At 45.4% G+C, this 24990-nt stretch overlaps 1 protein-coding gene across 2 annotated transcripts in view; it reads right to left on the bottom strand.

Moving 5' to 3' along the window:
* Positions 1 to 23471, bottom strand: part of kiaa0930 — a 69714-nt gene extending 46243 nt beyond the window's left edge. For both annotated transcript variants that reach the window (XM_056277391.1, XM_056277392.1), the window contains exon 1: positions 23143 to 23471. In XM_056277391.1, the coding sequence (XP_056133366.1) occupies positions 23143 to 23287 (145 nt within the window). In that variant the 5' untranslated portion in view covers positions 23288 to 23471. The remainder of the gene's footprint in view (positions 1 to 23142) is intronic.
* Between the last annotated feature and the right edge of the window lie 1519 nt (positions 23472 to 24990).

Here is a 24990-nt window from a genome sequence, read left to right as displayed (position 1 = left end):
GCAGTCACTGTATTGTTTATAAGGGTGGGGACACCTGCAGACAGTGTATTGTTTATAAGGGTGGGGACACCTGCAGTCACTGTATTGTTTATAAGGGTAGGGACACCTGCAGACAGTGTATTGTTTATAAGGGTGGGGACACCTGCAGTCACTGTATTGTTTATAAGGGTGGGGGTATCTGCAGTCACTGTATTGTTATAATGGTGGGGACACCTGCAGACAGTGTATTGTTTATAAGGGTGGGGATACCTGCAGTCACTGTATTGTTTATAAGGGTGGGGGTACTCACCTAATTTAACAGTGGTGTCCCATCAAGCTTCATACACTGAAGATCTTGAAGCTCATGCGATGCCAAACGAGACCTACAAGTTCTACAAGTTCAAGTCAGAAAAAAGCTAACTTTGTAGTTGTGCCTTTTCCTGCTACAAAAGATACACAGAGAGGCATCACTTGCTCCATATAGGCTACACACAACACAAAAAAAGTGATTTATGAAGCCTGCTACAACCTTTGCTTCAAGACATGTCTGACAGTTGGTAGATGTGCTGGTAGTCCAGAGTGGAGCAGAGACACAAGGCACTGCAGACACGAGGAAGCATCGAAAATAAAAGACCACTCTAATGATAGCTGCACATCCCAGGTTAAGATATAAATGAATTGTGTTATGGAGCCCTGCACGCTGACACACCTCCTCATCTGGTTAAAGAGAGGTGAATCACACAAGACCTGTTTCTATCAGCATGCTTGGAAAATGTAATGAGTCATCTTTTGATTTGTATGTTCATGCTGGTTACATAAGACGTGGTAGTGGTGGGAGTTCGCTGAAGCACCATCAGAGCTACAGTGACTTGGTTGGAAGGCTGACCAGATAAATTCTGTGGAGCCTGCAGTACAAAGTGTGTAAAAGGCTTGAACCTGGAAGGCAGGGGCGTGTTGGAAGCAACTGAGCAGCTGAGGTACAAAGTGGGTCTGACTCCTGGAAGTCTTGGTTAATCCTCAATGCCATGATGTAATAACATCTGTCACATGCTCCTCACACATGCATATGGAAACCTTCTATCAGAGACCAATGCTAAACACACAAACACTACACACTTTGTGGATTGAGAGGAAACACATGATACACTCTCCTTCACAAATACACACAAACACACTTGTACTTCTATCGTTGTGAGGACCCCTCTTTGGCAACATTCATTCCCTAGAGCTCAACCCTAACCATCAGAACTACATGTCTGACCTTGACCCTTACCCTAACCCCAAGTCCTAACCATAAACAGACCCTTAAAGAAGTGAGGACGTGTCCTTATTTTGCAAAAGTGTCCTCACTTGAACGGTCAAAAACTCAAATTGGTCCTCACAAAGACAGAAGAACAGGATCACGATGCCACTTGACAGGCTCGTGTGACAAAGAGGATGTCACATGGATTAGAATCAGCCCAGACAGGCTTACAAGTCACTGCTGAATTTCCACTTTAAATTCCTTCTCCGACACCAACTGCTAGGCTTACAACGATGGTTAACATCTTCATTCTAGACTAGCCACCAAGTTTTACAGTGTAGACATGATTCTCTCATATAAGTGCCATTCAGTCACCACGGCGTACTGGTGTGTGTGTTTGTTCTAGAGAGTTCAAACAGATGGGTGGGCCTCCCACTGTGGACTCCTCCTGTCTGGAATGATACGCCCCCTTCTGTGCAATGCCCTAAATCCACTCACTGACACACAGACGAGCCCACATGGCATTGTTTTCTCTAATACACAATAGGTATTTGTGTAAAATACTATACATCATGTTTCATATGCTGTGGAATGTAACTGTTGCTGGAAAAATTCATCAAGTTCTTAATGAGGTATACGCAGATGAGCTGCACTGACAATGTCTATGGCTTGACCATCCACTGTACATCTAAATACCAACCACAGTTTGTGGTCTTTATTTTGTGGTTCTAGTTTCACATGGGCATGAGTCTCTGCATGACTCACAGTCCAGTGTAACTGTCACACCCTGGCAAAACAAGCGAGGTGACAGAAAAACAGCCAGCCGTGAGCATCGTAACGGTGGCTATGTAAGAGAAACTCATACCCTAAAACCATTAGCCAGGCAAACTTCACTGAGAAATGGCCACAAGATTAGCTACAGATATACTATGTTGTCAGGAAGAAGAGAGGCGTAAATGTATGTAGTGAAACTGTGGGCCAATCACCATGTCTGAATGAAGGGTAATTTAACATAAGAAGACCGATAAGGGAATCTTTTTACCTCACTCGTACTGTAAAATGCTTGTGATTGTGTTGCATTAAAGATCAGGCTTTGAGTTTAAACCTCAAATGAAATGTGTGGTTTATCATGTGTTAAAATATTACACAATGTCTACCAAGACAGGGATCACCAGTTTGAATCCCCGTGTTACCTCCGGCTTGGTCGGGCATCCCTGCAGACACAATTGGCTGTGTCTGCGGGTGGGAAGCCGGATGTAGGTATGTGTCCTGGTCGCTGCACTAGCACCACCGCTAGTCGGTTGGGGCGCCTGTTCGGGGGGGGGGGGGACAGGTCTGAGGGGGAATAGTGTGATCCTCCCACGTGCTATGTCCCCCTGGTGAAACTCCTCACTGTCAGGTGAAAAGAAGCGGCTAGCAACTCGTCTGCAGCCCTCCCCGGATCGACGGGGTGGGGGTGGGGGGGGTGCAACAACAACCAGGACAGCTCGGAAGAGTGTGATAATTGGCCAAGTACAATTGTGGAGAAAAAAAGGGGGGGAAATAAATAAATAAAAAAGATTACACAATAAAAACAGAAAAGATATGCATTGATACATTGAATGTTAAGGTCACCAAGTAACATAGTTACATTTTTAAATAAGTATTTTTCTAAAAGCCAGTTATTTTATTGGAATCATCTACTGATGACTGTGTTCTTTATAATATCACATTTCTTTGCCTTCTTTTTCTTCAAAATGAAAAAGCAGAAAAGAGAAGGAGAGTAGCTTAATTATTAGAAAATATGACAGAGGGGGGAAAAAAAAGATTTTTCGGGCTTTCTGAAGGCAACCCAAGATACAGGCAAGGATTCCAGTGGATGCTTTTGCCGTATGTCCCGCTGACTTTTTGGCAAGCTAAAATGGCCGACTTCCTTTCTTAGGGCAGAGGGAGCACTACTGACCTTCAAAATAAAAGCTCCCAAAAGCAAGTTGTATCTACTATACTCGGGATACAAAACAGGGCTTTAAGAAATACTCCAAAATTAGAGTGAATGTGAGTACTACATTGGAGAGGTTACATTTCACTGAGCATTCTGGTCCTCTCGCCAAAAAATGCCAGCATGTCTACACCTACTTCAACTACAAGCTACTGCATCACAAGGACAAAATAAACATTACTCACACCCTGAATGATGTTGCAGACAGCGACATATTAGAAGTTGTACATAAAAGAAGCTGTGCTCTACTTCAGATTTAGCATACCTCACTAAAGGGCTGAGCTGCTACTAAAAACATCATAAAAAGATAACAATCAGTGATACACATATACAAGAAAATGATGATTGCAATTATAAAAATGGTATAAGTATAGTATAATGAAGCAATCAGGAAAAAAAATCAAAAACGAGTTTTCACAAACCATTTCTTGAAGTATTAACAAAGGTAACTGGAGTTCCCTGGGTAGGGGTCATAACGGCAGAGGCACCATCCCAGACCCTTAGCCTAGCTTTTGGAACAATGCCTGGTCCAAGGATTTATGGCTGTGCGCTGGCTCATATGAGCCTTAAATATAATCAATAAAACCTTAAAAACAATCGTAAAATTTCCAGGTAGCTATGCAGGGAAGCTAAAGTAGGACAGATGTGTTCCAATTACTTTGTTCTAGTAAGTATGCAAGGTGTTGCATTCTGAAGGAGTTGTAGATAGAAAGTTATTTTCTCAGAAGACTGATAACCAAAGCATTAAATGGTTTTCTGAATCAGGTTACAAGAGAAACGATTTTTGTAGTTTTTCTTGGTTAATAAAAGGCAATCTTGATAAATAACTAGATGCTGTGAGAAATTGAGATGAGGATTAAAAATAATCCCCAAATGTCTTGAATAATTAAAAACTGTGCAGCAAAACCACAGGAAAACAATCGTGCAGCATCTGCTGTGGTCTTACATGCAGGAATAAACAATTTAAAACACCATGAATCAGTAACACTGAAGAGGGATTTCATCAATCTTGTGGACATGTCACAATTGAGGTGGCTCAAGTTCTTTTGCGCCCTAGTGCAATTTCAGGACAGATCACCAAGAATAGGTATTTCTTGAGATAGCAATTTATTTAAGGAAAAAGTAGAAAATCAATTTAAAAGAATTGTCCATTGAAATACGTCCATAAAAATAGTGTCTTTTGTGGTTTTCCTATAGGCTACAAAACATTCCAAACAGCGTCTCTAGATCCGCAGTCCAAAAGGTTCCTATAATCCAATACTGTAAGGATTCCTACACTCCATGTAGGCTACTCATCCCAATTTTGTCAGTCCGAGGCATCTGGTCTCCTCAGGGAGCGCCTGCTTGTTCGTTGGGATTAGTCGTCCCTCGTCGGGTGGACGCGGGATTCCGGGTAGGCGGCTGCGACAGCCAACCGTGGCCGCACTTGTTCTGTCGGAAGGTCCTGCTTGGTCTCCTCATTTAAAGGACTCTCTCAATTTACTACACCTGGGCACAATCAAGAAAATCGGGAAAAGGCATTCAGGGCGTTACTCAGCTCATGGGGGGAAGGCGTATCATTGGTTGAACGTCGATCTGCGAAACACGTGAGGAGAAGGCAGACTTCGTCACCAAGTGACAATCCTCCCCCTTTTGAGAGTTGACGTCCCGGCAACCTAGGTTAGCGTTCTATGAGTGGTACCTTAGTGGTCTTTGCCCTCTAGTGCAGCGTTTCCCAAACCTCTCCTGGAGGACCACCTGTCCTGCATGTTCTAGATCTCTCCCTGCTCCAACACAGCTGATTCAAATGATCAACTCGTTATGAGCTCCCGAAGCTGCGTAATAACAAAACTGATCATTTAAAGCAGCTGTGTTTGGAGCAGGGAGAGATCTAAAACATGCAGGACAAGTGGTCCTCCAGGAGAGGTTTGAGAAACGCTGCTCTAGTGGACTGCTGGGACTGTTGAGGCCTGTCCTCAGTCACTTCAGGGCGAGCGGGGGGCACTCCTGGCACTTTTGGTTCTATATCTGGGGGAAGCAGGGGTCTCACCTCTAATGGTTGAGCCACTCGACATGAAACCTAAGGTTGTTTGAACCATTCCCATCCAGCCCAGGGCGTGGCCGTGTTTTCCTGGACTGCCTTCTCCCCGACAGGCGTTTGCCACTGTGCCGGACAGGCTCGCAGGTGATTCCTGTGTATGGTCCGCTCAGGGCCCTCCTCTCCTTCGGGGCGGATCCGGTAAGTTGGGTGGCCCGACCGTAGAGCGGCCACCACCACATGGGGTCTAGAGTCCCAACAATCTGCCAGTTTTCCATGTGCTCTCCTACGGAAACAACGAACAAACACCCGCTCACCAGGTAGTAGGGGTGGGGCAAGTGGCCTGTTGTTCCTGCGCCTTTGGTCGTACGCCTGCTGTCGTCTGGTAGCTTTCCCCACCTTCTCATAGGCCTCCAAGAGAACCTCGTGGTGATGTAGCACCCACTGGTCCACTGATCTACCTGTACGGGGAAATTAACTCCAAGGGTGCATTCAATGGGCAACCGTGCACATCTACCAAACATTATATAGTGTGGAGTGTACCCCATTCCACTGTGGACTGTGTTATTATAGGCCTGTAGGATAGCGGGTAATTGTTCCTCCCAGTGCTGACGCCCTTCAATGCTCAATGTATTTACCAGAGTCAATAGTGTCTGGTTCATCCTTTCACAAGCCCCATTCCCTTGCGGCCAGTATGGGCTAGTTCTGGTTTTTGTACCCCCATATAGTTCACAAAGCTGCTTGACCACCACTGACTCAAAAGTCGCCCCTCTGTCACTATGGAGACGCTCTGGGCAGCCGAAAGTTTGGAAGAGATGTTTCCATAGTACCTGAGCTGTGGTGTGGGTTGTCTGGTCCTTTGTTGGCACTGCCCATGCATATCTGGAGAATACATCGACAATCACCAATAAGTAGGGACATGCATCACCTGGGAGACCCAGGGACAGGTAATCAATAGCCACCATTTCCAACGGGGCACTAGTGATTACTGGCATCATGGGCGCATGAGTCGAGGGCCCAAGTTTACTCGCCACACATTGCTGACATTCGCCAGTCCATTCTTGGATATCTGCTCTCATTTCTGGCCAAAAGAAACCCTGCTGTAATGCAGATAGGGTCTTCTCTGCCCCCATGTGTTGTAGTGCTTGGTGGTAGTGTCGCCATACTTCTTGCCGTTTCCCCTTAGGGACGACAATCTGGATAGGCTGTTCTCCTGTCTGTTCACCTAGTACCTGTCTGACTATCAACCCCTCCCTTTTTTTTGAGCAGGTTCCACTCCTGCAGGATGCTTTTGATGTGCTGGGGTACTTCTTGCCGTCTTGAAGCATCTAGGGGCTGGCCCTGGTCTAACAGTTTTCCCACTGCTCGAAGGGCCTCATCGGCTTGTTGCCAAACACTCCAGGGCCATAGGTTTGGGGGGTCCTTTTCTACTACCATCCCTCCCTCAGCCTGGGCTATGGGTGTCTCTTCCCCTTGTTCACAAAGCTTGTCTACTAGAGTCCCTCCAACAGCATGGACCTGGATCTCCTCGCCCTCTTGCTCTGGGAGCCTGGGGAGGACGTCGGCGTTGATGTTGCGAGCTCCCGGCCGGTACTTTATGTCGAACTGGAAATTTGCCAACTTTGCGGCCCAACGCTGCTCAATTGCCCCAAGGTTAGCTGTATGCAAATGACAAGTAGATTATTGTCTGTATACTCTGTGAACTTGGAGCCCCACAGCTAAGGTTTAAATTTCTCAGTTACTGCCCATTTTAGTCCCAGCAGATCCAGCTTGAATAAGCCGTAGTTTTGGTCATTTCACTCTGTCGGGATCAGGCTATGGCTACTGTAGGCGATGACCCTTTCCAGTCCATCCTGGACTTGAGACAATACTGCCCCCAGCCCACGGAAGCTAGCATCTACGTAAAGTCTAAAGGGGAGAGAGAAGTCCGCATACGCTAAAACAGGATGTTGCAAAAGGTTACTCTTCAGTGTATCAAAAGCTGTCTGACACTCTAGGGACCACTGGACAGGGACACTGGTTTTTCTCAAGCTGGAATTTTGGCCTTCAAGGAGCTTATGGAGAGGTGCAGCAATCATGGAAAACTTGGGGATGAATCTCCAGTAATAACCTACAAAGCCAAGGAATGACTTTACCTGACTGACTGTAGTAGGGGTGACCCAGTCCTTTGCTGCATTGACCTTACCAGGGTCTGGTGTGATCCCTTGACTGCCCACCACATGCCCAAGGTAAGACACCTGTTTTTTGAACAGGTGACACTTCAAGGGTTGTAGTTTCAATCCATGGCTCCAGAGACGCTCAAACACCTCTTCCAAATGGGTTAGATGAATTTCAAAATCTGGGGAATAGACAGTCACATCATCAAGGTAAATGAGCAGCGATTCTCCTACCTGGTTCCCCAAACACCTTTGGATTAGTCTCTGGAATGTGGCTTGGGCGTTACAGAGTCCAAATGGCATCCGCTCAAGCTCAAACAGCCCACGTTGAGTGGTGAAAGCTGTTTTCTCACAGTCTCTGGGGTCGACTTCCACTTGCCAGTAGCCACTAGCAAGGTCCAAGGTGGACTACCAGGCAGCCCCTTTTAGGGTGGTTAAGGACTCCTCAATCCGGGGGAGGGGATAGGCATCTTTGTGGGTCACTGCATTGAGCTTTCTACAGTCGACGCAGAAACGCCACGTACCATTCTTCTTTTTTACTGGGACAATAGGCGCAGCCCACGGACTGGCACTCTCATGCACCACTCCTCCATCCAGCATCTGTTTCAGAAGGCTGCACAGTTCCTGGTAGAGGGCTGGAGGAATCGGGCGAAACCTTTCTCTAATAGGTGGGGCAGTGCCTGTGGGGATGTTGTGGAGTACTGCATCTGTACGGCCAAAGTCACCCTCATGGCATGCAAACACCTTGGCCCATCTCTTTAGCAGGTCCGAGAGTTGTTCAGCCTGAGCTGGGATCAGATCCTCCCCTTTCAAGACTTCCGCTGCCACGGTGTCTGCTGATCTGGCTGCTTCGGGGGTCGTACTGGTCACTCCCACCTCTATGGTGTGGGGCTCTTTTAGGTTGAGGGTGATGTCCTTTTCTCCTCTAATGTCTTCTGGATCGATGGAGTAGATGGTAGCCAGGGGCCGGCCCTGAGGGAGCGCCGCAGGATACAGGTTAACATTTCGTACACCAGACAATGATTCCCTTCAATATGGACCAAGGCCCGAGCAACCTGCCATTACGCTTCATCCTGCATCCCTTCCACTAAGCCACAAAATGGTTGTTTTACAGCAGGGCCACGTACCTCAGTCCATACCACCATCTCACTTTCCGAGGGGATAAGGACTGGTGATTGTGGCCGGAGGCAGACGGTACGGCTTACTTCTTCCCCTCTTGCAGCTTCCTGAACTTTGTTGCAGAGCGTAAATGCCTTCTCCCACTCCTTCTAGACCTCAGATCTCATGGTGGTCTGAAACTTAACATGTTGAAGGGGAGTAGCTCCAAAGAGTTCTTGCCAACAGGCAGTGATCACATTCATTCCTAACACTTACTAGGACCACTCCCCTTTGGGGGATCTTTACCCCTCCTGCCTCAAAATCCAAGACATCGTATCCTACATATGGGATCGACAGGCCATTAGCAGCTTTCAAAGTCAGCCAGTCGATGTCTTTTGGGTCGTATCGTGTCTGGTTTTGAATCCACTTATGAAAGAAAGATTCACTAAACAAAGTTACTTGAGATCCTGTGTCTAATAGACATGGGATAGTGACACCTCCTATTTCGACTGATACTGATGGGCAGTTTCCAACTAGAGTTGAGGATAATGGTGGGGGTTGGGGCGATGGACAGGGCCCAGCCACTTGCCCTACAGTGGCTGGGAGGGGATAGTTTAAAGCCGGTGCATGCTCACCTTGACGACAGCTTGCTGCAATGTGACAACTTCTCCCACAAAGATAGCAGATGGGGCGGCCCCTCTGGTCCCACTGGTAGTTTGAGACAGCTCTGTCACCCCGCTTTGGAGCACCACGCTCTCCTAGTAGTCTATCGGGTATTGGACAGCCTGTTACTGGGTACGAATCTCTGCGGACAAGGTGTCGGTTAAGGTTTTCATTTCATCTCGCATTTCGGTCAGTAGTTCCGTCCGTACTTCCCTCTTACACTTCTCCATGTTGATAGGCCTGGGAGGTGCTTGGTAGCCAGGTGCAGCACACTGCGCTTCCCCCCTAGATGTCCGGCCACTTCCTTCCAAGGCCTGGCTCTCCCGAGAGGCCTCGGCAAATGACATGTTAGGGGCATGGCGAAGTTGTTTGTAAAGTTCTTGGCTGACCGGGCCTGCCACCAACACCTGTAGCCAAGTCTCAAGTAGAACAGTGTCTGTTAATGTTTCACCTTTGTTCTGCTTTACTCTTTTTGCCAGCTCCTTCAGTCTAAGAGTATAGCTGTTAATGGCCTCCATTTCCCCTTGTTTGCATCCAAAAAAACGGGTCCTCAGCCAAGCTGCTGGTGTACTTGGCCCATACAGTTCTTGGAGAAACTTAAAAATTTGAGTCACATTAGCTCTGTCAACAGCAGGTAGAATCAGGATCTCCCTTTTCACCTCACCTTCTAAGGCATGCAACACACAATCCAGCTGTTGTTCTGGATTTGACATTTGTGATCGAATCAGAATTTGAATTTGGTCTTGCCATTCAGCATAAGAAGTGAGATTGTCTACCCCTTTAAATTTAGGCACCCATGGTGCTCCCATCATCCATGGCATTAACACTGTATTTGTTTGGGGAGCTGCAATGTTTTGTCCTTCCTGATTACTCATCTTCCTGAAAAGCACTGGGCGTCCTGCCGACGCAACGCCAAATGTCACAATTGAGGTGGCTCAAGTTCTTTTGCGCCCCAGTGCAATTTCAGGACAGACGACCAACAATAGGTATTTCTTGAGGTAGCAATTTATTTAAGGAAAAAGTAGAAAAACAATTTAAAAGAATTGTCCATTGAAATACGTCCATAAAAAGTGTCTTTTGTGGTTTTCCTATAGGCTACAAAACATTCCAAACAGTGTCTCTAGATCAATAGTCCAAAAGGTTCCTATAATCCAATACTGTAAGGATTCCTATACTCCATGTAGGCTACTCATCCCAATTTTGTTAGTCCGAGGCATCCGGTCTCCTCTTCAGGGAGCGCCTTCTAGTTCATTGGATTATTCGTCCCTCGTCGGGTGGATGCGGGATTCCGGGTAGGCGGCTGCGACAGCCAACCGTGGCCACACTCGTTCTGTGTGAAGGTCCTGCTTGGTCTCCTCATTTAAAGGACTCTCTAAATTTACTACACCTGGGCACAATCAAGAAAATCGGGAAAAGGCATGCAGGGCATTACTCAGTTCACGGGGAGAAGGCGTATCATTGGTTGAACATCGATCTGCGAAACACGTGAGAGGAGAAGGCAGACTTCGTCACCAAGTGACAGGCATACTACTTGATACCAGCAAGCAGGTAATCATTTCAGGACCTCGTCCTCCCTCGCATTTTGGTGATGTCAAATTCAGCCATGTGAGTCAACACATCTGGCTTAAAGGTTACTGTAGAAATATGTACATCCCCTTTGTAGAATAAGCTGTGACCAACTTGAACAGGAGTGAACTTTTCAGGCATGAGCTTCTTCATCCAAACATTCACACCTATTTTCCATGAATGTTGAACTGACTCTTAAATCCTGCAAAGGCATCATCTCCTGACAGCCTGCGAGTTCACTCCCTATTAATATCAAAGCTCATTAACACTCCTCATTAGTGTAGCAGTGAATCATAAATCTAGTTACAACACCACACATAAAATTATACCTAAGAGACCAACCAGATGTCTTATACATAAAGCCCTATAGATTTCAGCCCACCAATCTGACTTCTCCTTCTACTTTAAAGATAGCCTTCTTAAATATTAGACCATTCACTAAAAAAACGTTTGTTATAAAACCTCTCATAAATTGGATTTATGTCCTGCTAACAGAAATGTGGCTCAATCAAACTGGGTGTAAGGAACTTATTGAGGCCTCGCCCCCTAATTACAGCTTCTTGCATTGTCCTAGGTCCATTGGGAAAGGTGAAAGGGTTGCAGTTTTATATAATGACCTTTTAAAATGTAAGCCTCTATTTTGGTCACTATCCATCCTTTGAATATCTTGCACTGGCTGTAAATTCTGCATCTCCTGTAATGCTCCTTCTCATGGTATACCACCCTCCTAAACTAAGGCAGCGTTTTTTAGAAGAATTAGTGAGCTGCTATCTAAAATCTCTAGGGGTTGAGGAGGTCTGAAAGGTACTGGGGGGTATGGACATGGAGGTAAGGAGGAGGATTTTGTAAGAAATGCGCGAGTTGACCGAGAGCCAGTGAAGGTGGACAAGGGTGGGAGTGATGTATGCCAGGGCTTGGTGGGGGTGAGCATCCTGGCAGCTGAATTCTGCACATACTGAAGCCTGTCTAGGGCTTTGATAGGTACCCCAGACAGGAGGACTCCATTGCAATAATCAAGACAGGAAGTGATGAACGCATGAATGAGGGTCTCTGCCACGGAGTCTGAGAGTAATGGCCGGAGTCTGGAGATGTTTTTGAGGTGAAAGAAAGCAGATTTGGTGATGGCTTTGATGTGTGACTGGAATGAGAGGGTGGAGTCAAGAATGATACCAAGTTTGTGGACTTCTGGGGATAGGCAGATGTAGCAGCCATCTACGTCGAGGAGAAGATCTCCAACTTTCCGGAGCAACGCCTTGGAAGCCAGAACCATGAGCTCAGTCTTTTGTATGTGTATTGTAGTCTTTTTTGTGCATGTGTAATCTTACCACCTGGACGTCAAACTGGATGACTAATGATTCTACATACAAATGATCAGTTTAAAAAGAAACGTGAGGTTATTGTCTCTGAGTTAAAATGAGAAGATATTTCTCCCTTGTAAAACAGAAATTGTACATCTTGCAATATATTACATTTAAGCAACACAAAATATTTTCTTTCTAGGGCATCAACTCTTCCATTATGTTAGCAAATGGGTAATAAAGTGATAGTTGATGGGCAAGATGTACATCTACAGTAAAACAACAAATACAATGTATGCAATAATACTCAAAAAATATCAACTTCAAATTATCTTCATCTGTGGATGGGAGGAGAAATGGGGTAGGTGTAATTCTGAAGGACAAGTATGTCAAGATTGCGTTGGAGGTTAAGAGTGTTGGTGAAGAGTGTCAGATTGATGAGTATGAGGCTGGAAATGAAAGATATGATGATGAATGTTATCAGCGCATATGCCCCAAAAGTTGGGTGTGAGATGGAAGAGACAGAAGAATTCTGGAGTGAGCTGGATGAAGTGGTGGAGAGTGTACCCAAGGAGGAGAGAGTGGTGATTGGAGCGGACTTCAATGGGCATGTTGGTGAAGGGAACAGAGGTGATGAGGAGGTGATGGGCAGCTATCAAGGATAGGAATGTGGAAGGACAGATGGTAGAGGATTTTGCAAAAAGGATGGAAATGGCTGTGGTGAATACATATTTCAAGAAGAGGAAGGAACACAGGGTGACGTATAAGAGCGGAGGAAGGTGCACATAGGTGGGATTATATCTTACGCAGGAGGCGTGGTCTTTTTTTGGGGGGGAGGGGGGTTCCCCTTTTTTCTCCGCAATTGCACTTGGTCTATTACCTCACTCTTCCAAGCCATCCAGGTCGCTGCTCCACCCCCTCTGCCCATCCAGGGAGGGCTGCAGACTAACACATGCCTCCTCCGATACATGTGGAGTCGCCAGCCGCTTCTTTTCACCTGACAGTGAGGAGTTTCACCAGGGGGATGCAGCACGTGGGAGGATCACACTATTCCCCCAAGTTCCCCATCCCCCCCAAGCAGGCGCCCCGACTGACCAGAGGGGGCGCTAGTGCAGCAACCCACAGTCACAGCCAGTTGTGTCTGTGTCGACACCCGACCAAGCTGGAGGTAACACGGAGTTTCGAACCGGCGATTCCACAACGGAATAGACTGCCACGCCACCCGGACGCCCAGGAGGCCGGTCTTAAAGGGGTTGGAGACTGCAAGGTGGTGACAGGGGAGAACATAGATAGGCAGCATTGGATGGTGGTCTGTAGGATGACTTCGGAGATCAAGAGGAGGAAGAGAGTAAAGGCAGAGCCAAGGATCAAATGGTGGAAGTTGAAGAAAGAAGACTGTTGTGTGGAGTTCACGCAGGAGTTAAGACAGGCACTGGGTCATAGTGAAGAGTTGCCAGATGGCTGGGCAACTACTGCAGAAATAGTGAGGGAGACAGCTAAGAAGGTACTTGGTGTGTCATCTGGACAGAGGAAGGAAGACAAGGAGACCTGGTGGTGGAATGGGGAAGCACAGGAAAGTATAGAGAGGAAGAAGTTGGCAAAAAAGAAGTGGGAGTCACAGAGACGAAGAAAGCAGACAGAAGTACAAGGAGATGCCGTGTAAATGGGAGAGGTGGCAAAAGCAAAGGCGTATGGTGAGGAACACATGGTGACGTGGTCTTAAAGGGATTGGAGATTGCAAGGTGGTGACAGGGGAGAACATAGCTAGCCAGCATTGGATGGTGGTCTGTAGGATGTTTTTGGAGATCAAGAAGATGAAGAGAGTGAAGGCAGAGCCAAGGATCAAATGGCGGAAGTTGAAGAAGGAAGACTATTGTGTGGAGTTCAGTGAGGAGTTAAGACAGGCACTGGATGGTGGTGAAGAGTTGCTGGATGGCTGGGCAAGCACTGTAGAAATAGTGAGGGCGACAGCTAGGAAGGTACTTGGTGTGTCACCAGGACAAAGGAAGGAAGACAAGGAGACTTGGTGGTGCAATGAGGAAGTACAGCAAAGTATACAGAGGATGAGATTGGCAGAGAAGAAGTGGGATAGTCAGAGAGATAAAGAAAGGAGACAGTAGTACAAGGAGATGCGGCATAAAGCAAAAAGAGAAGCGGCAGAGGCAAAGGAAAAGGCGTATAGTGAGTTGTATAAGAGGTTGGGCACTAAAAAAGGAGAAAAGGACTTGTATCAATTGGCTAGACAGAGGGTCTTAGCTGAGAAGGATGGTCATCAGGTTAAGATAATAAAGACTAGAGATGGAAATGTGCTGACAAGTGAGGAGAGTGTGTTGAGAAGGTGGAAGGAGTACTTTGAGGGGCTGATGAATGAAGAAAATGAGAGAGAGAGAAGGTTGGATGATGTGGGGATAGTGAATCAGGAAGTGCAGGAAGCTATGAAGAGAATGAAGAGTGGAAAGGCAGTTGGTCCAGATGACATACCTGTGGAGGCATGGAGGTGTTTAGGAGAGTTGGCAGTGGAGGTTTTAACTAGATTCTTTAACACAATCTTGGAAAGTGAGAGGATGCCTGAGGAGTGGAGAAGAAGCATACTGGTACCGATTTTCAAGAATAAGGGTGATGTGCAGAACTGTAGCAACTACAGAGGCATAAAGTTGATCAGCCACAGCATGAAGATATGGGAATGAGTAATAGATGCTAGGTTAAGAGGAGAGGTGACGATCAGTGAGCAGCAGTATGGTTTCATGTCAGGAAAGAGCACCACGGATGTGATTTTGCTTTGAGAATGTTGATGGAGAAGTATTGAGAAGGTCAGAAGGAGTTACATTGTGTCTTTGTGGACTTATAGAAAGCATATGACAGGGTGCCAAGAGAAGAGGTGTGGTATTGTATGAGGAAGTTGGGAGTTGCAGAGAAGTATGTAGGAGTTTTGCAGGATATGTATGAGGAAAGTGCGACAGTGGTGAGGTGTGCGGTTGGAATGACAGATGGGTTCAAGGTGGAGGTCGGATTAGATCAAGGACGGCTCTGAGCCCTTTTTTGTTTACAATGGTGATGGACAGATTGACGGACAAGATAAGGCAGGAGTCTCCGTGGGCGATGACGTTTGCGGATGACATTGTGATCTGTAGCGAGAGTATGGATCAGGTTGAGGAGAGCCTGGAGAGGTGGAGGTATGCACTGGAGAGAAGAGGAATGAAAGTCAGTAGGAGCAAGACGGACTACATATGCGTGAATGAGAGAGAGGACAGCGGAATGGTGAGGATGCAAGGAGGAGAGGTGGCAAAAGTGAATGAATTTAAATACTTGGGGTCAACTGGTCAAAGTAATGGGGAGTGCAGAAGAGAGGTGAAGAAGAGAGTGCAGGCAGGGTGGAGTGGGTGGAGAAGAGTGTCAGGAGTGGTTGTAACAGAAGGGCATCAGCAAGAGTTAAAGGGAAGGTTTACAAGATGGTTGTGAGACCAGCTATGTTATATGGTTTGGAGAAAGTGGCACTGATGAAAAGACAGGAGGCAGAGGTGGCATTGCTGAAGATGATAAGATTTTCATTGGGAGTGATGAAGAAGGACAGGATTAGGAACGAGTATATTAGAGGGACATGTCAGGTTGGATAGTTTGGAGACAAAGCAAGTGGCAAGATTGAGATGGTTTGGACATGTGGGAGGAGAGATGCTGGGTATATTGGGGGAAGGATGCTGAATATGGAACTGCCAGAGAAGAGGAAAAGAGGAAGGCCCAAGAGGAGGTTTATGGATGTGGTGAGGGAGGACAAGCAGGTGGCTGGTGTGACAGAGAAAGATGCAGAGGAAGAGATGGAAACGGATGATCCGCTGTGGCGACCCCTAACAGGAGCAGCCGAAATTACTGTTAGTAATTATCTTCATATCAATTAACAATGTAGTTAATATTTATGCTTATACTGCCTTTTATTTCTTATAGGGTACATTACCTTTGATGTGCCTATTGATTTCAATTAAAAAAAATCATATTCACTATGATGAAGGCTGGTGGACATAAAGTAGTAGTATTTAGCTGTCAAAACAATCATGAGACAAGATATTTACGTGGTAAAACGCTGATACCTGTTTATTTGACTCGTCCTTCAGCATTTTTTTCTTTTATTCATTTTCTCCCTAATTGTACTCGGCCAATTACCCCACTCTTCACACCCGACTTCCCACCCGCAGACATGGCCAACTGTGTCTGTAGAGACGCCCGACCAAGCTATTTTGATTTTTTTATTATGTTTTCACAATTATTTTTATTGTGTTTAACACAATAAGCCAATGGACACAGCATAGGAAAACCACTCTCTTGAAGAAATTAATTTATTAAAACACATCATATGAAAACAACAGAAATACAATATTCATCTAAAAGATGTTAATTTTCTACAAACAAATCTCAAAAAATAAGCAGAATCTCCACGTGTGTGTAATTGTGCCTGTGTGAACAGCACACAACAGACAGGACTCGCAGTGGAAATTCATCACCCGCACTTGCAGCGTGTACAAATGTCTCGCCATCATCAGAAGGTTTGTATGCTCGACATCTCCTCCTCTTCCTGCCACCGGCTGCAACCTGAGAGGAAATAAGATCTTCATCACGTCATGAAGTTATGGTGACATGTATGATGTCTTCTCACATACACATACACACACACACACACACACACACACACACACACACACACACACACACACACACACACACACACACACACACACACACACACACACACACACACACTCACTTACCTCAGGCAACAGAGAGAGGTGGGTGGGGCCAGACAGGTGTCCTCCTGGATCTCCTCGACTATGGATGTAGCGGCTGGGCGTCTCAGAATGCACCGTCTCCTACAACTCACAAGTTGTTGCCCAAGATACAAACTACTCTGACCACCAGTAAGAATGTGTGTGTTTGTGTTGATAAGGATTTGGAAAACTACATGAGGTAGAACATGGTGAAAAGGTAGAAGAACAGAAAGAGGGAATACTACATGAGGTAGAACATGGTGAAAAGGTAGAAGAACAGAAAGAGGGGATACTACACGAGGTAAAACATGGTGAAAAGGTAGAACAGAAAGAGGGAATACTACATGAGGTAAAACATGGTGAAAATGTAGAAGAACAGAAAGAGGGAATACTACATGAGGTAGAACATGGTGAAAAGGTAGAAGAACAGAAAGAGGGAATACTACACGAGGTAAAACATGGTGAAAAGGTAGAACAGAAAGAGGGAATACTACATGAGGTAAAACATGGTGAAAATGTAGAAGAACAGAAAGAGGGAATACTACATGAGGTAGAACATGGTGAAAAGGTAGAAGAACAAAAAGAGGGAATACTACATGAGGTAGAATATGGTGAAAAGGTAGAAGAACAAAAAGAGGGAATACTACATGAGGTAAAACATGGTGAAAAGGTAGAAGAACAGAAAGAGGGAATACTACATGAGGTAAAACATGGTGAAAAGGTAGAAGAACAGAAAGAGGGAATACTACATGAGGTAGAACATGGTGAAAAGGTAGAAGAACAGAAAGAGGGAATACTACATGAGGTAAAACATGGTGAAAAGGTAGAAGAACAGAAAGAGGGAATACTACATGAGGTAAAACATGGTGAAAAGGTAGAAGAACAGAAAAGAGGGAATACTACATGAGGTAGAACATGGTGAAAAGGTAGAAGAACAGAAACAGGGAATACTACATGAGGTAAAACATGGTGAAAAGGTAGAAGAACAGAAAGAGGGGATACTACATGAGTTAAAACATGGTGAAAAGGTAGAAGAACAGAAAGAGGGGATACTACATGAGTTAAAACATGGTGAAAAGGTAGAAGAACAGAAAGAGGGAATACTACACGAGGTAAAACATGGTGAAAAGGTAGAACAGAAAGAGGGAATACTACATGAGGTAAAACATGGTGAAAATGTAGAAGAACAGAAAGAGGGAATACTACATGAGATAGAATATGGTGAAAAGGTAGAAGAACAAAAAGAGGAAATACTACATGAGGTAAAACATGGTGAAAATGTAGAAGAACAGAAAGAGGGAATACTACATGAGGTAAAACATGGTGAAAAGGTAGAAGAACAGAAATGAGGGGATACTACATGAGGTAAAACATGGTGAAAAGGTAGAAGAACAGAAAGAGGAAAAGAGAAAGAAGACAGAAGTGATGGAGAAGCTGCAGTTGGCACAGCCCCTGGTAGTGCAAGGAAGGGGGAGAGGGAGAAGGAGACGAGGTTCGAGGGGGAGGACAGGGACGCGGACCTCCCAGGATCAGGAAAGAAAACCCGTTTCATTTGTGGAGAAACAGGCCACTGGGTACAAGAGTGCAGATACAACCCATTAAATCAAGGGGGGGGGATGACGGGGTGAGCCAGGACTTTGACTAAGTAGGCGGGGAGATTGCGATTGACACTGGTAAGTCTGTGTGGGTTTCCTCCGGGTGCTCTGGTTTCCTCCCACAGTCCAAAGACATGTAGGTCAGGTGAATCGGCCTCACTAGATTGTCCCTTGGTGTGAATGCGTGTGTGTGTGTGTGTTCTGTGTTGTATGTATGTCGGCCTTGTGATGGCCTGGCAGCCTGTCCAGGGTGTCTCCCTGCCTGCCGCCCAATGACTGCTGGGATAGGCTCCAGCGTCCCCGCGACCCTGAGAGCAGGATAAGCGGTTTGGATAATGGATGGATGGATTTTAGTTTTGACCTTAAATTCAAATGTTATATTTTTCAGCTTTTCTGAGGTCCATCTCATGCCTATATATTTCACTGCCACCACTGTATTGTTGAGCATTTGATGAATAAAATCTTGAAACTTGAAACAACTTGCAAGGGCCATTTCTCTTACGTTTGCAAAGATCAACAGGTGTGGGTGGGCCTAATTTTTGTATATATATATAAATGTAGTTCTAGCTTTTCCCCTTATCCCACCCGATTAACCTAGTGGCATATGGCCAGAACTCTTGTCCAATAACTTTCCCCTGGCTCACGTTTCCACAGGAAGGAGATAGTTGTAACACCAGCTTCCTTCAAATGCGTGTCGGCTGCTCTCGCTATTTTACACGCTGAAGCCTCGCACGGATTGCATTACCACCTCCAGGCAGCGAAGGAGACGTAGGGAGAATGCCTTCGGTTGCTTGGCTGCAGGCGCCCGGATGGGCCAGAGGGTCGCTGGACAAAAACGAGTCCCTGAACACTACACCGATCTACACCCACTATCCCTCGGGTAAGGGTGGCCTAATGAATGCCTTACCCCGTGGACGCTCTGGCCGTGACCGGTTACGGCGGGGGCGCGCCTAATTTTCAATGTTTTTTTTTACCCTGTTTAGCTGGAGGTGGACAAGCAGGATCCGTTTCACATTCCTATCGAAAAACATAACCTAACAGTAGGGTGACCGTAAAATAGATTTAAATGCATATTTTTTACCGATTCATAAAAAATAGGAAAACACTCAAAAAATGCAGTGTTAAAGCTGATCTGCACAGTTGTACGTATGTCATTTGTGTAGATGCAGTGTGTTTTTAGACCACACTGACTTTGTTGACAAAAGTTACCCTCCAAGATGTTCAGAAAATCTCAGTTTTTGATATTTAGAAGGCTCCAGTGTTTACATGACCAACCCCTGATGTTTACATTCGCATTTTAGCATGGTGGCTTTGACAGGGAGCTCACGTGATGTGAAGTGTTGTAGTTGCGGCACAGGGGCCCACTTTGCTCAGTAGCACTATTAGTGGATTTCACGCCTACCTAAAACGACCATGGGCGATCAAATTGACGGCCGGTTTTTAAACTCTATATTCTGTCAAGATAAATACCCAGATGAGATATTAATGCATTACATATGTTAGTGTGTCTGTTATGAAACTAACTGACACCACAATTAACATTTTAACAACTTTAATACTATTTTAAACAATTCAAACTTCAGACAGACATGGGCGAACTTCAACAGCAAAATTTAAAAAGTGAATGGGTGAAAATATTACCTGAAAAACAAAACGGAAAACACATATTGCTAATCTAACAAACATAATAAGGCCTATAAAACGTGAAATGTAAAAAAAGAACTGAAAATACATATTGAAACAACCCCAAACAACGACCGCAACTTAAAAACTACTAGAACGACCATGAGCGGTCAAAATGACCGCCACGGTTTTTAAACTCTATATTCTGTCAAGATAAATACCCAACTGAGATATTAATGCATTACATATGTTAGTTATAATAATAATAAGATCCTATCACCATCGCATAATCAAAGACGGAACAGACCCAAAATGCAGAATCTGTGGAATGTATGAAGAAACCATCGACCACATTATCTCAGGCTGCCCGGAACTGGCAAAGACCGAGTACATGTACAGGCACAACAAGGCAGCAGCATACCTGCACTGGAAGATCTGCAGGAGTTACAAGATCAAGACGACCGAGAAGAGGTACGAACATCTGCCAAAAACGATCAGTGAGAACAATGACGTCACATCCTCTGGGACAAACCCATCCACACTGACAGAGAGATAAAAGCCAACAAGCCCGACATCGTTATCAAGGACAGGAAGCAAAAGAGGTGCATGCTCATCGACATGGCAACACCATCAGAAAAAAACACCTCAGTGAAAGTCACAGAGAAGCTGACTAAGTACAAAGACCTGGAGTCTGAAATCAACAGGATGTGGAGAATGAAGATCGAAACAACGCCAGTGGTCATTGGAGCTCTAGGACTCATGAAGGGGATGGAAAAGTTCACTGACCGTATCCCAGGCAACATCAACATCTGTGCAGTCCAGAAGATCGCCCTACTCGGAACAGCCCACATATTACGACGAGTACTGTCAATCAAGTGACATCTGCCTTATAGTGCCTCAGGTCCATAGTTTGGACCCGGCTCTATAGTATGTAAAACAGGAAACACGAAAGAAATAATAATAATAATCATAATAATACATTTTATTTGTGGGTGCCTTTCAGAGCACTCAAGGACACCTGACAGAACACAGTAAAAAACCAGCAGCACTGTATCAGACAGCATAAAATCAAAACAAAGCAGGGTAGACAATAAAAAGTTAACAAAAGTATAAAATCCTCATCTGCACAAAACTAAATGAAATGTGGATCAGACTGAATACGCCGGTTTGAAAAGGTGCGTTTTGAGATGGGATTTGAAGGCTGAAAGAGAGTCAGTGTTGTGAATGTCTTGTGGGAGAGAGTTCCATAGGTATATACATGCAATTTTAGGAGCATTCAGGGAGCAGCAGGTCTGTATCTTTTCTGTAAAGTTATTAAACTGAAAACCCAAAATGGTCAAAATGACTGCCTTGGTCGTTCTAGTGGCCAGGACTTGCTTCTCTGTAGAAAACAAGTAAACGTCTGAGAAGCGTCACTGAGAAGGGGTTTCTGGGTAACCATTGATTGCTATAAGGTTCACAGATATGCAGCTGTGCACACCTTCAAAATCTCAGCAGGGTACAGTCCAGTCAGTGGGGCAACGCATGATGCCAACGCCAAGTGGTCGAGCGAGAAAGTATATCTGGTAGCCACACAAAACTAAAGCAGTAGTGCAAACGAAAGGAGCGGACACAATACACACAGGGACAAACAGAACTAAAGACAAAACACAACAAAAACCACATGGTACCGTCTAGAGCACACATGTACCTATGCACACATCAGTGTCTGCATTGCACACACTCGCAACAACTCTTTTGGCACAGATCTAGTTTGAATGGTAGGAGGCAAAAATTAGCCCGTGATGGCTTTATAAGGCACAATATTAAGGGCATTTCTTATGTAAAGCTGTGCTGCAGGTAAGACAAACACGTTCTGGTTATGTGAAACACAAATCTTACATGTGCACTTTGACCTTTGATAACCTAAGAAATCCCACACCACAACAGATGACAGGATCAATAACTTGACCCTGGCGGGTTCGATTGTTGAAGATGGGGTGAATCTGTGGTAAACTGGCTAAACATTCATACTTAAAAGTTATACTCGGTGACAGCGAGGATCAATTTTGAATGATCACAACAACAGCTGACCCTGAACCCCGAGTCTTTCATAAAAAAGCAAAACATTGCCGAGCCGAGCTAACTATGGCTGTCAGACAAGCCAAGCAGCCCCATGTGCCGTGATGATGTCATGCCTGGGGAACATGGCACTATTGATCGCCCTAACAGAACAACGGGCAGCCACAGACCACAATCATGTTTAATCATTAACACACGTGCTGCAAACAAGGCCAGTTCATTGGGGGGGGGGGGGGCTGCTGCATGAGATAGTCATGAAAATGGTTTTCTTTCACTTGACTTTGTAGTATATTCATGGTGATAAGACAAAGACACATTCATCTGTACCATCTTCTACAAGATAATTTACTTTCTACAAAATGTGACTGGTTTAATATTACATGGATCCCATTATAAACTGAGCAGGCTCCTGTTTGTGTGCACTGATGGTAAACCACTAATATGCAAACACATCTCCCGCAGTGGTGTAGTGGCTGCTGAGTTGAGAGTTGCCAGGCAGAACGCGCTGTGACCCTATACCACCTATTCACCTATTGCAGACCATCTGCACCAAGTTCACCTATATTGCAGACCATCTGCACCAAGTTCACCTATATTGTAGACCATCTGCACCAAGAACAACTAACTATGATCATAAGTAAAAACATATTTGCAAATGGCACATCCAGAGGAAAATGACATTCTTCTTGGAGTTTAAACGATGTCTATCTAGCTGCAGACGGTTTCAATCAACACTTGACCAGAACTGTATCGTGTAGGTCGCAACAGCAATATATATATACACCAAGACAAGTAAAGCTGATTCATGCTAATGTAAAGAGCCACCCCTGGTGTCATTTCAGCAGGCAGGTGCAGGTGATGCTGGATCGGGGATCAACTGGTGTTCTCCGCCATGGTTTTCGATGTCGTGTGATCGCTGCAGTACGACGGGCCAGAAATGACCCTCACACAGAACCAGGCGGGTGCAGCAGTGTTGTAAAGCCACATGGCAGAACATGGCTGTAAGACACCTGGCCTCTAAAGCCACACAAGCAACTGATCTACTGGACAATAACCGCGACCACCTCGGACGAGGTAGCTAGCTGGTAGCCTGTTAGCCGAACCTCCTTACCGAGTCCGCTGATTTCTTGTCTGATGCTGAGACGGTTCCGCTCGTCGGCAATGGCCTTCAGCATCTGCTGGAGAGACTGATCCAGCTCGCCGTTCTCCTCCTCGGCTGGCCGAACATTCTTGGACAAACTCGGAAAGGACGCCATCCCGACACCGGGCTCATGACAGTCCCGCGACGGCGAATTCGCGCGTTTCGTTTGGTAACAACGGAAAACGGGAAGTCAGCGGTTGTCCCCCCCTCTAAAGGAGTCCTCTGGCTCGGTTTCGGTGCCACTACAAAGTCGCTAAAAACAGGAGCGGAGTGGAAAGCGGTGTCGCTCGGGTCTTCAGAGATAGGATACTTCCGTTTGTTGTGTATGACGTCAGCCGAACTGGCAGAGGAAACACCCCGCACACTTCCTGTGATGTGGAACAACACAACTTAGGTAAACGTCAACAAAATATTGTGCTCCTTCTTCAACATTCCGCGTAAACACCAAGTACAGCAGGCGAGCAATGTAACACCGTGACATATATTACGCACCCTCATCAATAATTATTTTGTTGCTTGGTGGGAACCGTGTTGTCTCCCAGACAAGGGGAGGGGGGTGGGGAAAGGATGACGACATGACGGCACGCCCACCGCCTGCCTCGTTACGCATGTACCTGAAGTCAGGTAGGAACCGTTTGTTTCTATTTTCAGGAGGGACAATGACAACAATGTTGTAGCGGCCCCGATCAGACAGAGAGCCTTTCAGCAGCCTGCGGCGGGTTTTTGTAATTGTTTTCAATGAGAGTGAAGCGTTTGCGTACTTACTTTGCGTTACTGTGCGCTTTTCAGTTCGGCCTTGCCGCAGCGCACTGAACACCTCCAGCCAAGCCAAGCCAATGGGGGGGAATGTAGGCAGAGAAGCGCCACAACGTCGTTTGCGGGTTTTTCTCCCCATTGTCCGATCGAAGGAATTCAGAGGCGGGCTTTCTTTGGCGGTGACGACACGAGTGGAGACAACATGGAAGACAAACTTTTTTTTCTTTTCAATTTAACAATGAATTTACAAACAGTAAGGCAATCATTACAATTATAGAACATCAAATAGAATAAACAGATACTACGTGAGACATAAAACACTTACACAAACAATACAAAATGGTATATAAAGACAAAATTAATTAAGCAGAATAAAACTTTAAAAAAAAAACCATAAAATAAAGATAATCCACCCATCCATTATCCAACCGCTTATCCTGCTCTCAGGGTCGCGTGGATGCTGGAGCCTATCCCAGCAGTCAATGGGCGGCAGGCGGGGAGACACCCTGGACAGGCCGCCAGTCCATATGATAAATATATAATATAATAAATAAAAATAACAAATATACCAAACAATAATTCTACATTTACATTCTTCTGCTTTGTCAAATTAAGCAGCTCACGTTCCTTATGATCTTTTTTTATATAAATACCAAGGTATTTTACCACTGTTTTAACAGGTATATCCTGAATGATATTCGGTGCATGTTCGTGAATAGACATCAGTTCACATTTTTGATACCGAGGAACGGTTCAGAAACCTTTGAGAAGAGTTCGGTGTTTTGTATGGCAACAGGTATCTGATGTTCATCCTTGAGGAACAGTGTTGTGTCATCCGCAAACTGACTTGTTGCGAGCTCTGTTCCAAATACATTGTTTTTTCAAGTTCTCATAGCGCTTTATTATCCAAGCCAGCATTTCTGCCACTAAAATTAATAGTCCTGGACTCGCCGGACAACCCTGTCAGTTTGCCTTCTGTACATCAAAACGAGGCGTGGTACCGTGAGGTAATGACACAGTTAGTAATGTTCTTGTATAGTCTCTATGGCCTTTATGAAACTG

The sequence above is a fragment of the Lampris incognitus genome, chromosome 3 (assembly GCF_029633865.1).
Source record: "Lampris incognitus isolate fLamInc1 chromosome 3, fLamInc1.hap2, whole genome shotgun sequence".
Lineage (NCBI taxonomy): Eukaryota > Metazoa > Chordata > Actinopteri > Lampriformes > Lampridae > Lampris > Lampris incognitus.
The sequence above is the reverse complement of the archived record's forward strand: the minus strand, read 5'-3'. Positions and strand labels throughout refer to the sequence as shown.